The following is a 13,037-nucleotide window of genomic DNA, read 5'->3' as shown; positions in this document are numbered from 1 at the left end:
TTGATCCTGTGATCTACAATCACCAGCCGGCTGACTGACAGGCTGGATAATATAGATTCTTGTAGTCCCCAGCCTGGCCATCGAGCGTGAGCAGGCCCTAGCTACCCGCTGGGTCGGCCATGACATGCTCCTTCTGCTCCAGGGTCAGCCGGTGAGCTTTATGCTCCGGGGCACATATATGACTGGGCTACTGCTGTCCGTGTCAGTGTGCTGTGGCCAACAGCCACTCCGTACTGCTCGGGTGATGGGTCTGTGGTGGAATGCGTCCAGCAATCCCAACAGGAAGGGTAAGTACTGCTCTCCCTGCTTCGGCAGGATGGAGCAGCTGGACATTCCCTGGGAGGTCGACTAGGGGGTCTCTCACTCTCCCTTTCCTCTCTCCCTATCCCTCATTCCCCTGCTGGGACTGCTGTGTGACTGGGCATGAGGTGCGGTGTATGTACCTAGGCCTGGGGGGCTCCGGGCTTTGGCGGGGGACTGCGCTCGCCGGGGGGGTCCGTTTTTACTTTTTTGTCCCTTTTTTTTCTTCGATGCGAGATGCCTGAGTAAATTTACCTCAGGAGAGGCCGACGTGCAGGCTGTGGCAATTTTTCTGAAGCCGCGGACATTTTCCTGAAGCCGCGGACATTTTCCTGTAGTCTTATGCAGTGTATGGGCTGCCAGCCATTTTCTAGAAGGTTCGGCGGACATTTTCTTGTTGATTTTTGTGCTAAGGATGGCCGGCTGCCATTTTCTTGTAGCCTCAGTGCGTTTTTACATTTAGTGCTAAGTCTGTGTACCTCAGAACAGCGCGGTTTTCACTCTGAGCACTTTGTGAGTGAAACAGGGCCAATCGGTCAGCGGCAGCACAGCACTTGGTCAGGGTGGTGAGTCCTGCGGAGGGGCCCCTCAGTCTGTGAGCAGCTAGGAGGGGTGGGATTTGTGTACCTTGCCTTAAGTCCCTAAGTTGTGGCAGGCGAGTGAGGATTAGCATGGCGTCAGAAGCTGGCGCTTCTTCCCCAGACATCCCTGCTATTGCAACCGGCTCACCTGCAAAAAATGCGGCGTCTATGGACGCTTTGTCAGCAGTCCTGGAGACCTTTGTTGCCAGGGTAGAAGGTGTGTGCGGGCGCAAGGGGGGTAAAAAACACCCCCTGCCCCCTCCCTCTTCTGGGGAGAGCTCTGATTCAAACTTGAGTCCTGCAATGACTGGTGATCCCTGTTCTGACTTATCAGAGGACGTGAACCAGGAAAGTTCGGACAGTGAAAATGACTGTCGGGGTTAGGGCAGGAAAAAGCGTTAGTAGGAGCACTTATCACTGGTGGGGAATACCCTGAAGATACAGGATGCAGCAGGAACCTCTGCTGAGGTGGCGATCCCTATTGGGTCCCCCAAACCGGACTGGAATTGGCATTCCATTTTCTCAGTGGCTGGTCCGAAAAAAGGTCTGGGGGTCTCGTCCACCATTTCTCATTGGATCAGACAGATCATGGTTCAGGCCTATGCCTTAAAGGGGCGGGTGCCCCCCTTTCCTGTCACGACTCATTCCACCAGGGCAATTGGAACCTCCTGGGCTTTCCAACATCAAGCATCTGTCTCCCAGGTGTGTAAGGGCGGCAAATTGGTCCTCCGTTCACACTTTCACTAAATTCTACAAAGTTGACGTAAGCACATCTTCGGATGCTTGCTTTGGCCGCAAAGGTTTTGCAGGTGGCTTTGTAAGGCTGCAATTTACACTTTCTTTAAGTTACAAGTTTATTGTAAACGCATCTTTTGATGCATAAGTTGGCGGCTGTTTAAGATGGCAACTCCTCTGTTGAGGTGTTCCTTTTGTTGTGGGTGAACACAATCCCATTTTCTCTTTTGTTTGACGCATGGGCATCTTCATCTTGACCTTAGGGTTATATGGCCCCTTTAGGAGAGGACTAGGCAGAAAGTGTTAAAAACAGCACCGCTTAGGGGCGCTCCTACTGGCTATAACCCCTCATCTGGCATCCAACAGTTCAGTGTTTTTTTTCTGCCTAGTGTAGGAGAAGGACCTTGCTCCCAGTGGGACCTCGTGGATGATACAGGGGAGAATGGACAGCAGCAGCACAGCGCAGTACCTCGGTCAGGGTGGTGAGTCCTGCAGGGGGCCGCTCAGTCTGTAGCAACTAGGAGGGTGGATATTTTGTGTGACTTGCCCTAGGTCCCTAATTGTTGACAGGCGAGTTTGGGTCAGCATGGCTTTGGAAGCTGGCGCTTCTTCCCCAGACCATCCCTGTTATTGCAACTGGTTCCCCTGCACCTGCGGTGCCTACGGACGCTCTGTCTGCGGTCCTGGAGGCCTTTGTTGCATGGAAGCGGCATGCGGGCACAAGGGGGGTAAAAACCGCCCCCACAGTCTTTTGGGGAAAGCTGTGATTCAGACTTGGACCCCACTGTGACAGACGGCCCCTGTTCTGAAGTATCAGAGGATGCGGACCAGGACCGTTCGGACAGTGAGGATGACGCCGTGTCCGGGCCAGCGCAGGAAAAGGCACCTTTAGGAGCACTTATTACAGCAGTGCGGGAACCCCTAAAGATAGAAGATACGACAGGGGCATCTATAGAGGTGTCGGTCCCTTTCGGGTCCCACAAGCCAGCCCGCACGGCTAAGGTGTTTCCTTACCCAACTTATTTTGATAAGTTTATTTACAAGGAGTGGGAAAAACCGCAGTGGGCCTTTTCAGTCCCAAAACACATGTGTTGCGTTACCCCTTTGAGGAGAGTTGCCTGAAAAAAAAATCTCCAATTATTGACCCCCCGGTATCCAGGTTAAATAAGATAACCACAGTTCCGGTGGAAGGGACTCCTGCTTTCAAGGAGCCAGTGTTAGCCACGGCCCTGCTATCACAGATGCTTACTGAGTTAGCAAAATTGTTGCACCGTGAGTTGGAGAGGTAACAGACTTCCCCGGTCTGTGTGGAACTGGCGGACCAGTTGGTGCAGGGCCTTAAGTATGTCTGTGATGTGGCCTTGGATACGGCCCCCTTGCTCTCTAGAGCCTCTTTATCACCAGTAGTTCTATGTCTCTCTATGGCATCTGAGAAAGCAGTGGCGGCCTTGCCCTTACAGGGAGAGAGGCTATTTGGAGCCTTGCTGGATGACATTAATGGTTTGAGGTAATAATGGTTGGATGACATTATTAAGAATGTTACTGGGGGGGGGGGGGGGGGGTTAAGTGTACATTGCTCCCACAGTCCAGAAAAGGCAAGAAGCCACATCGTTGGCAAGGGCCCTCCTTTTCCGCTCAGAAGCGGATTTTTTCGTCCGCCCGGGTCGGCAGGTAAGCATTCCCAGTCCGACAAGGTGCCTGCTGAGGGACAAAAGCGACCCTGGTTTTGCAAGCCAAGCAAATCTGTTACCGCGTATAGGTTTCAGGAGTTTGCAGCCCGGTGGACCTCCCTACTTTCTGACCAATGGGTCTACGAACTGGTTTCATCGGGCTACAAGATAGTTAGTTAGTTATTTTTATTTATTTTTTGTCCGCCAAACAGATTTTTTTCCCTCCAACCTTCATCTTCTTCCAGCTCGTCTGGAGGCCCTGTTCGGGGCAGTACAGGACCTGCTGTTTCACGGGGTGATAGTACCTGTACCGACGCCGGAAAGGTTTCAGGGATTCTTCTCCAATATGTTTGTAGTCCCAAAAAAGGAAGGGGTCCTTCTGGTCCTGGACCTCAAGGCCCTCAACAGCTTGGTACAAAGGTTCAGGATGGAATCAGTTTGATCAGTGGTCGCTGCACTCCCATCGGGGGATTTTCTGGCGTCCTTGGAAATCAAGGATGCATACTTGCATGTCCCCATATGCATCAGAGGTTTCTGCGATTTGCGGTCAGGGACGAGCACTACCCATTTGTAGCTCTCCCTTTTGGCCTGTCGTCGGCAACGTGGGTCTTCACCAAGGTGCTAGTCCCAATTTTGGCTTTGCTAAAGCAGCGAGGGATCGCAATCGTGGGTTACCTGGACATCCTCCTTCTGAGAGCAGCTTCCGCCTCAGAATTAAGGGAGAATGTGGCAATCGCTAAGCAAACTCTTCGGGAGTTTTGGTTGGGTACCGAACCTACAGAAGTCAGTGTTGGTGTGGACTAGATGCCTGGAGTACCTGGGCCTGCTTCTGGACTCCTCAGAGATGAGAGTCTTTCTCCCTTCAGACAAGCTGCAGACTCTTCAAGCTGCGGTGAAGTTGTTGGTGTCCCGCAGCTGGTCGTCGAGTTTTTGCATGCCAGTCATGGGTCTCATGGCAGTCACTTTCGAGGTGGTAGAGTATGCTCAATTCCCCACTCAAGTCTTGCAAAAGGAGATCCTGTCCAAATGGGACAAATCTCCGTTGTCCCTGGATTGTCAAATTCTGGTAAGCCAGCTAGTTGGGGATTCCCTGCTCTGGTGGCTGAGGTCGCCGGCCCTTCGGTCCAGGAAGTCGTTCCTTCCTCTTCATTGGACGGTGATTACAACGGCTGCCAGCCTGAGCGGTTGGGGATGAGTTTGGGTTGTACAGTCAGCTCAGGGTCGCTGGACCCAGGAAGAATCCCACCTGCCAATCAACATGCTGGAACTTCGGACAATCAGGCGGTGCCTCTCCACATGGTCACAAAGGCTGCAGGGGCGTCCGGTCAGGATCCAGTCAGACAGCGCCACAGCTGTGGTGTATGTCAACCATCTAGGAGGAACAAGGAGCTCGGCTGCAGCACTGGAGGACGCTCACATCCTGTGGTGGGCAGAACGGCGCATGCCGGCTCTGTTGGCCGCGTACATTCCGGGTGTAGAAAACTGGCAAGCAGACTACCTAAGTCATCAGATGCTGGACCAAGGGGAATGGTCACTACATCCGGATGTATTTTGACTCCTTTGCCTAAGGTGGGGCATGCCAGATGTGGATCTCCTGGCTTCTTGACTCAATCGGAAGGTACAAAGGTTTGTGGCCAGGTCAAAGGATCCCTGGGCGGACGCGTTGGTGGCTCCATGGGGGCATTATTGGCTGATTTATGCTTCTCCCCCACTCAAACTTCTACCACGTCTGCTTTGCAGAGTGGAGGCCGAGGGGATTCCGGTAGTTCTGATTGGCCTCGGCGTCCGTAGTACACTGACATAGTAGGAATGGTGGCGGATGTTCCTTGGCGACTGCCGATGCGAGAGGACCTTCTGCCTTCTGCGCAAGGTCCAATACTTCATCCTGCTTTACCGTCACTGGCTTTAATGGCATGGCTGTTGAAAGCCAGGTGCTAAGGGACTGAGGACTGTCAGATTCGGTAATATCCACTATGCTGAGGGCACAGAAGTCATCTTCTCTGAAGATTTATCATACGTGGAAGGCTTACATCTCCATGTGTGAGGAGATGGGATGGCGTCCGCACATATTCGATTTCCATGATCCTGCTATTTATGCAGCGAAGAGTCGATCAGAAACTTGCCTTGAGCACTATTAAGGGGCTTTGGCTGTCTTTTTTCAGCGACCCTTTGCGACTCATTCTTCGGTGAGTACGTTTGTTCAAGGGGTTCGACATGTGGCCCCTCTGGTTCGACCACTGCTACCTCCGTGGGATTTGCATCTGGTGTGCTCAGTGCTTCAGAAACCGTTGTTTGAAAACATAAGGGAGATCCCCTTATTGACACTCTCTCAAAGTAGACTTTCTAGTGGCTATTACATCTGCCAGGAGGGTTTCTGAGTCGGTGGCCTTGTCTTGCAAGTCTCCCTACTTGATCCTCCACAAGAATAAAGCGGTGCTGCGTCCGCAGCCTTTGTTTCTGCCAAAGGTTGTTTCGGCCTTTCATCTAAATGAGGACATTCTGCTTCCATCCTTATGGCCTCGGCTGTCGCACCCCAAAGAAGTGGCTTTGCATTCCTTGGACGTGGTCCGGGCTCTGCTGGTGTATCCGTTTGCTACGGCTCCTTTTCGGAGGTCGGACTCTGTTTTTATCAGTGGCTGGTCTAAAGAAGGGCCTGGTGGTCTCATCAGCCACCATTTCTCGGTGGATCAGACAGATTGTGGCTCAGGCTTATGCCATAAGGGGGCAGGCACCTCCCTTTCCTGTCATGGCACGTTCTACCAGGGCAGTTGGTGCCTCTTGGGCTTTCCGACATCAAGCGTCCGTTCCCCAGGTGTGTAAGGTGGTGACCTAGTTGTCCATTCACACTTTCACAAAGTTTTACAAGGTTGATGTGAGCGCATCTTCGGATGCTTGCTTCGGCTGCAAGGTTTTGCAGGCGGCTGTTTAAGGTTGCAACTCCTCCGTTGAGCTCTGGTTGTTATGGTGGAGTTATTTTCTTGCTGTTCCCACCCCTGTTTTTTTTTTTTACACTGCTTGGGGACATCCCTAAGATCAAGATGAAGATGCTGTGTCTTTCAATGAGCGAAAGAGAAAATAGGATTTTTGTACTTGCCGTAAAATCCTTTTCTCTGAAGTTCATTGACAGACACAGTACCCATCCCTCCTATTTATGTTTGTACTGCTTTTGACAAACTGAGCAGCTGGATGCAGCGTGAGGGGTTATAGCCAGTAGGACTGCCCCCCTGGGCAGTATTGTGCAAGTGTTGCTGTTTTTAACACTTTCTGCCTAGTCCTCTCCTAAAGGGGTGATTATAACCCTAAGGCCAAGATGAAGATGCTGTGTCCATCAATTAATTTCAGAGAAAAGGATTTTACGGTAAGTACAAAAATCCTATTTTTATCTCTTGCTGAATTTGTACGTTTGCCTACTGACAAACTTTCTGTAATTTTAATGGTTGGTTTATTTTAACAGTTAGAGACAGAATACCAAAAAAAAATCCAGAAAAACGCATTTCAAAAAAGTTCTAAATTGATTTTAATTTTAATGTGTGAAATAAGTATTTTGATCCCCTATCAATCGGCAAGATTTCTGGCTCCCAGGTGTCTTTTATACAGGTAATGCGCTGAGATTAGGGGCACTCCCTTAAAGGAGGGAGGGAGCACTCCTTTAAAGGAGGGTATCTGATCAAGAATTGATCAGATTCCAATCTCTCCACCATGGCCAGAGCCAAAGAGCTGTCCAAAGATGTCGGATAAGATTGTAGACCTACACAAGGCTAGAATGGGCTACAAAATCATCGTCAAGCAGCTTTGTGAGAGGATGACAACAGTTGGTGAGATTATTTGCATCCATTTGCAAATGGAAGAAACACAAAATAACTGTCAATCTCCCTCAGTCTGGGGCTCCATGCAAAATCTCACCTTATGGAGTTTTAATGATCATAAGAGCGGTGAGGAATCGGCCAGAACTACACTGGAGACTCTTGTCAATGATCTCAAGGCAGCTGAGACCATAGTCGCCAAGAAAATGGTAACACACTATGTCGTGAAGGACTGAAGTCCTGCAGCACCCGCAAAGTCCCCCTGCTCAAGAAAGTACATGTACAGGCCCATCTGAAGTATGCTAATGAACATCTGAATGATTCAGAGGAGAACTGGGTGAAAGTGTTGTGGTCAGATGAGACAAAAATGTAGCTCTTTGGCATCAACTCAATTTGCCGTATTTGGAGGTAGAGGAATGCTGTCTGACACCAAGAACGCCATCTCCACCGTCAAACATGGAGGTGGAAACACTATGCTTTGGGGTTGTTTTTCTGCTATGGAGACAGGGCAACTTCACCGCATCAAAGGGACAATGGACGGGGCCATGTACCGTCAAATCTTGGATGAGAACCTCCTTCCCTCAGGAGCAGTATTCCAGCATGACAATAACCCAAATCACACTGGCAAGGCAACAAGGGTGTGGCTCAAGAAGCACATTAAGGTCCTGGAATGGACTAGCCAGTCTCCAGACCTTAATCCCAAATAAAATATGTGGAGGAAGCTGAAGGTTCGAGTTACCAAACGTCAGCCTCGAAACCTTAAAGCGGAGTTCCAACCACATATAAGATCCTCTTATGTACGCTCTTGTTAGAAGTTGCTTTCTCGCCTTGGTTTCTACTTTCCCCCCCCTCACTGTATACTCAAGGTGAGCCAGGAATACAAGCAAAACATTTTATTGTCCACTATGTGGACGATGAGTTCTCATCCGGATGCGCTGGCAAAACCCAACTTAGTTTTCCGAGCAGCCTGAGTCCCACCTCCCAGGGAATGGGTAGAGACGCCTTCCCCATGCAACCCTAAATGCCGGACCTGAGGAGATTAGTCCTCATGTTTCCAGCGTGGTATCCTTAATCTTATTCATTGATTTTATCTTCCAATTGTTTTACCCTCCACATCGTGGACAATAAACTTATGCTTGTATTTCTGGCTCACCTTGGGTATACTCTGAGTTTGGTTCAAGCTATGTTGACTCCTTACTAGAGGATCAATATTGTGTGTATACAAGAGAAAACACCAGCACTCTGTGCTGCATCTGCTAGTTCAAGTGGCTAGATCTCATACAATCTTAATTAAATGCATTTACAAATGATGATGAAAAATGTATATACGTAATTAGTAAGTCTGTTTCTGAGACAGCTGGCAAAAACTGCCTCTTGAACAGGCTGGAAACCCAAGCATTTGCAAGAAAGGAAAGGGCTGGTGAGGGAGGTGCCAAATAGTTTAGCAAATTTTATTTGTTAAAATGCAAAAATGATACACTCAGACATCGCTGGTATTAAGCATTGAAACAAGCTCCATGTAAGGGAGTAGAGTCCAGTCCACATCAGACCTGCTGACAGGAGTGCTGTGAAGCCATGGCAAGGATCCAATCTAGCCGATATGGGAGACACGATCTGTCAAGGAGTTGTCAACCATCCAAGATGCTGTGACCAATCAGAACATATTTTGGCAGCAAAACCACACCTGGCTGAAGGAGGAGGCGTGGTTTGGACTCGAACGCAATCTGTATGGATGGCAGCTCCTTGACAGATCGTGTCTCCCTCGGCGGCTTGCTTGGAATCCCTGCCATGTCTTTACAGCGCTCCTATCAGCGGCTGTGATGTGGACTGTGCTCTATACTGATGGCCTCACATGGAGTTTGTTTCAATGCTTAATGCCAGTGATGTCTGCGACTGCATCATAATTGCATTTTAACTATTTTTAAATTTGCTACACTATTGGCGGCTTGGCCTTGTCCTATTCCTTTCCTCTTGATCAATATTGTGAACACTGCTCAAATTCCAGAATGGGATAATATGCCACTTATAATCCTTGTAGCAACTGAACTCTTCAGTGTCCAATTCGTTTCAGTATAATAATTCTTTCCATTTATAAATAGAACTTCCCATATTGTAGTATGATAGATTTCTAACAATATCTTGACAGCTAATGTCAAAACACTCACATGTTCTAGTGCTATTTTGAACGTTTTGAAAAAGCATGCACAAATATCTATCTTATTTGTACAGTACCAGGACAAGAGTTAGGGTGTATGTTTAGGTATGTCTGTGTGAATGAAGTCTTCAGAGAATATACAAAGTCTAACCAAGACCTGTCGGTTACTAAGGGGTTTGGGGTGGGTTTTGCAAGTTCAATGGAAGACATTGCCTTGTAAGCTTTAGTATGCCCTTTTGAAAAAGGCCTAATACTTTGGCTCTGCACTTCTTATGTGCGCTCTTATTAGAAGTTGCTTTCTCGCCTTGGTTTCTACTTTCTTTGCACTTTTTGGGGTCTTTCTCAGTTCCTCTTGCAGAACCCTCCTCTTATGCCATAAGGGGTTACTTCCCTATAAAAGCTATTATGTGAATGGAATCTTCTCCTTTCCATTACCTCTAACAGCAGTAGTTCTTCTTTGGCTCCCCCTGCATTTTTCCAGGGCCCCACTTTTCTTGTGGTGTTCCATGGAGCTTCTTTTATCCCCCTCCATGGGAATGCCTTCTACCTCCATCTAGTCCTGCCTTGAGGGCATGTCAAACTCTTAACCATACATTTTATAGATGAGGTCAGGACTGTCCTCTATATGGTTGCCTCCTTCTGTGGAATTTCTTCCTCTTTCCACCTGGTTGAATAGCTAATTTACCCGTCTTTGGGGAGTCTACCCTCAAGAGTTGGTCCTTCTTTCCCTACTTGCACCCACTCTCCTCCCCACCCCCCAAAGGTGGAGCTTTGTTTTACTAACCGCATTTAGTATTGGTCCTTTTCAAAGGTTGCAGGGCCGCTGCCGTTGGTTGGTTGAGACTCTGACAATGCTGTTTTGGCTATAAAGTGTTTCTGCTATTGTCTGTTTGGGTTTGTTAGCCCTGCTGGTTTTTCTTTTGGGCCTGTTGATGCAACTTTGTTTTTGCTCGGCACTCCATGATTTACTGCTTGGGAACGTCCAATTGGTGTAAGAATTGGTTCACACCTGTGCCCAGTACATTATAATTTATTAGTAGGAATTTTGTCCTATACCTGTAAACTCTATCCTTTAGAGTACAGGACACAGGTCCCCTCTTCTTTCTCTGGTCTCCTTACTGATAGCTAATAAAAAATGTAACTTTGCAGTGCATGGGGTACACAGGGGTGAGGTTCCCAGCAAATCTTTTTTGCTCTGTGTCTGATCTGAAGGTAGAGGCATATAAACCATGGTCTAGGAATAAACTGTGTTCTGTACTGTACTCTAACATATGGAATTTACGTTTGCATCAAAGTTACTATTTCAGCTGGCATGCACCCTGGTTCGCAGTACCCTTAACAGCAAATAGAGAGCAATAATGCTGCTAAAGTGCTTTAGATTTCTCATATTTTGACAAAAATACTGTTTTGTGGTTTATCAGGAATCTGGATGGGGTATGTACCCAACAATTCAAAACTCGCAGCCGGCAACACTAGAAATTGCACAAAGCGCTGGACGCAAGAAAAAAAAACAGAAAATGGTTCGTGCAGATCCAAGTCTTCTAGGCAAGTGTTTACTATTCATTTCTCACTTCAGTTATATGTCCCGATAGCATCACATTTTATTTTTATGTTTCTTTTTGCTTTTCATATATATCTTTCCTCTGTAGTCTTTTTAATGCTTGGAGGCATATTTATAAATCAGAAAATGTCAAATTTACCAAATATTAACTTTAGATGAACCTCGCTAGTGCACATGTTTTTAAATTGGACCAACTAAGAATATTTGGTAAATGTCACATTACTATTTTATAAATATGCCCTTTATTCTCCTTCATATTACTTTTCTGCCCTCTGTTATTGCTTCATTCTTATTTAAAGCCTTGCCTCTCTATTTCAGGGTTTTCTGTCAATGCTTCCTCTGAGAGGTTGAACATGGGCGAGATAGAGACTCCGGAGGACTACTGATCATCGTGGTGGGGTAGGGGTAACCTGTCCCACTCCCCTACCTCTGCTTCCATAAGAGGAGGTAGCCGAACTTTTGACTCCACCCACCCCAAAAACACACTCCTAGTGCCCTGCTCAGGTCATCACAGGGCTACCTCCCACAGTGCTTTGCAGAGCAGGACAAGTGATGAGCATGCTTCACCCTCCACTCACCTAGGCATCCTCCTGGGCAATGTGGTGAAGGCACTCTGGGTGGGTAGAGAGTGAGTTATGGGGAACAATTACCCTTCTCTTATTGCAGTACTGTCCGGTCTCGTTTCAGAGACTTGTACAGTCTGTTACCTTTTCCACCGTTATTAGGTGGGAAGAGGAGGCTTTTGGGTTGGACTTTGCACCTCCCCTCACTGCTTCGTTGGGGTTCAGCTCTGTGGATTTTTTTGTAAGGCATCCTAAATCTGTGTGGAGCTTTTGAAGTTTGTGCAGTGTATAAGTGGCCTTCTGCACGTCTGGATTGACAATATTATGTTGGTAAGAATGGCATTGCTCCCCTCTGTCCATACCTTGCACTTTATTGTGTGCATCTATTAACTGATTTTTTATTTTTTTTCATATAATGGTTGTCAGGGGGAGCAACATTAAAGCCCAACGCAAAAAAAAATAAAAAATAAATCCCCCCCGCCCCCGGTCTAGCTGTCTTGTGCAGTGGACTGTTCCTGAAGTCGTCATGCCCATAGACCTGCTCTGGATTTGAGAACATCAGGAACAGTACATCGCTGGATCATGGGTGGAATGCCATTTGCGGGTGGAGTGGAGGATCGGTCGTGTATAAGCTTTCTTCAATCGACACTGCATGGGAAAACTTTTTTTTTTTTTGCCCGGAGTTGGGCTTTAATTGCAGCTACTTCTCTGACTTGTACAGATCAATCTACAGTTTGATTCTAAAAAAAAACAAAATTAGTTGGTGCTGTTGCGTTCTTAAGACCTGCTCCCCTAGTTAATGCATATTTACTTAAAGTGCCGACATATGGTGAGGATCAGAAGCGACACATAGTTTACACAGCTCCCAGACCACTGTCAAGTTTTGCCCCCATGTGCAGTGATTTGGGGGGATGCCAGGCCTGACCTCAATAAAGCACTGGTTGTATTATAACATATTTCTGATTTGGATGCCTTATTGCTTGGTGAATGTCAGTGCGGTCCATAGAAGCTTCAGTTTGTCTGCCACAGTCTTCCTCCATTATCTGAGAAATGCCAGCATATGAACAATCGAGCACTGGGGCAGGTGCCACCATAAAAAAAACAAAAAAAAAAAAACCTTTAGTTCATGCTTCCTGCCAACACTCAACTGAACAATCTGCGTTCTCAAACAGATCTGACCTATATCATGAAGACTACTAGCCTTCCGCTGAAGGCAGAAGATGTGGCTCAGGAGTGCAAATATGTGGGAGTGGAAAATTAAAATATAACGCGGGATTTTACTTTATATTATAGGTCGTTACATGAACAAAAGTCCCAGAGACACAGTTGTATTAAAGCCTAATTTATTTTATGTCTTGTCATGGAAAGTTCCTATTTATTCTCCTATTCAGGATTTGGTATGCTCTGTGAGCTCACTGGTGTTTTGTGGAGAGTTTCTGGAGAAACATGTAGCGACATATCTTCACAATATAATGGGCAATATGAACGGAAAGTCATTAAAATAAATAATTGGAACAGTGGGTCATGAGGCCAGAAGGCTTGTCACAACAGTACTCAATGCAAACATTTTGCCTAAAGGTTTGTTCAGTTTTGCCTTAATTCAAAGTCTTATTCAGCATTAAAGTGATGAATGAGTTTATCAGTAGGTATTTCCTAAATTAAATTCGTA

The 13,037-nt window shown here is 47.2% G+C and overlaps 1 protein-coding gene across 8 annotated transcripts in view; it reads left to right on the top strand.

Annotated features, from left to right (window-relative positions):
- Positions 1-12,719, top strand: part of GIGYF2 (GRB10 interacting GYF protein 2) — a 268,385-nt gene extending 255,666 nt beyond the window's left edge. For all 8 annotated transcript variants that reach the window (XM_077488487.1, XM_077488486.1, XM_077488485.1 and 5 more), the window contains 2 exons: positions 10,666-10,789; positions 11,124-12,719. In XM_077488487.1, the coding sequence (XP_077344613.1) occupies positions 10,666-10,789; positions 11,124-11,191 (192 nt within the window). In that variant the 3' untranslated portion in view covers positions 11,192-12,719. The remainder of the gene's footprint in view (positions 1-10,665; positions 10,790-11,123) is intronic.
- Positions 12,720-13,037: the final 318 nt, after the last annotated feature.

This window comes from Lithobates pipiens, unplaced genomic scaffold, assembly GCF_037356315.1.
Source record: "Lithobates pipiens isolate NorthernLeopardFrog02 unplaced genomic scaffold, aLitPip1_a1.2 Scaffold_18, whole genome shotgun sequence".
Taxonomy (NCBI): Eukaryota; Metazoa; Chordata; class Amphibia; order Anura; family Ranidae; genus Lithobates; species Lithobates pipiens.
Note: the sequence above shows the minus strand (reverse complement) of the source record. Positions and strands in the feature narration are given on the sequence as shown.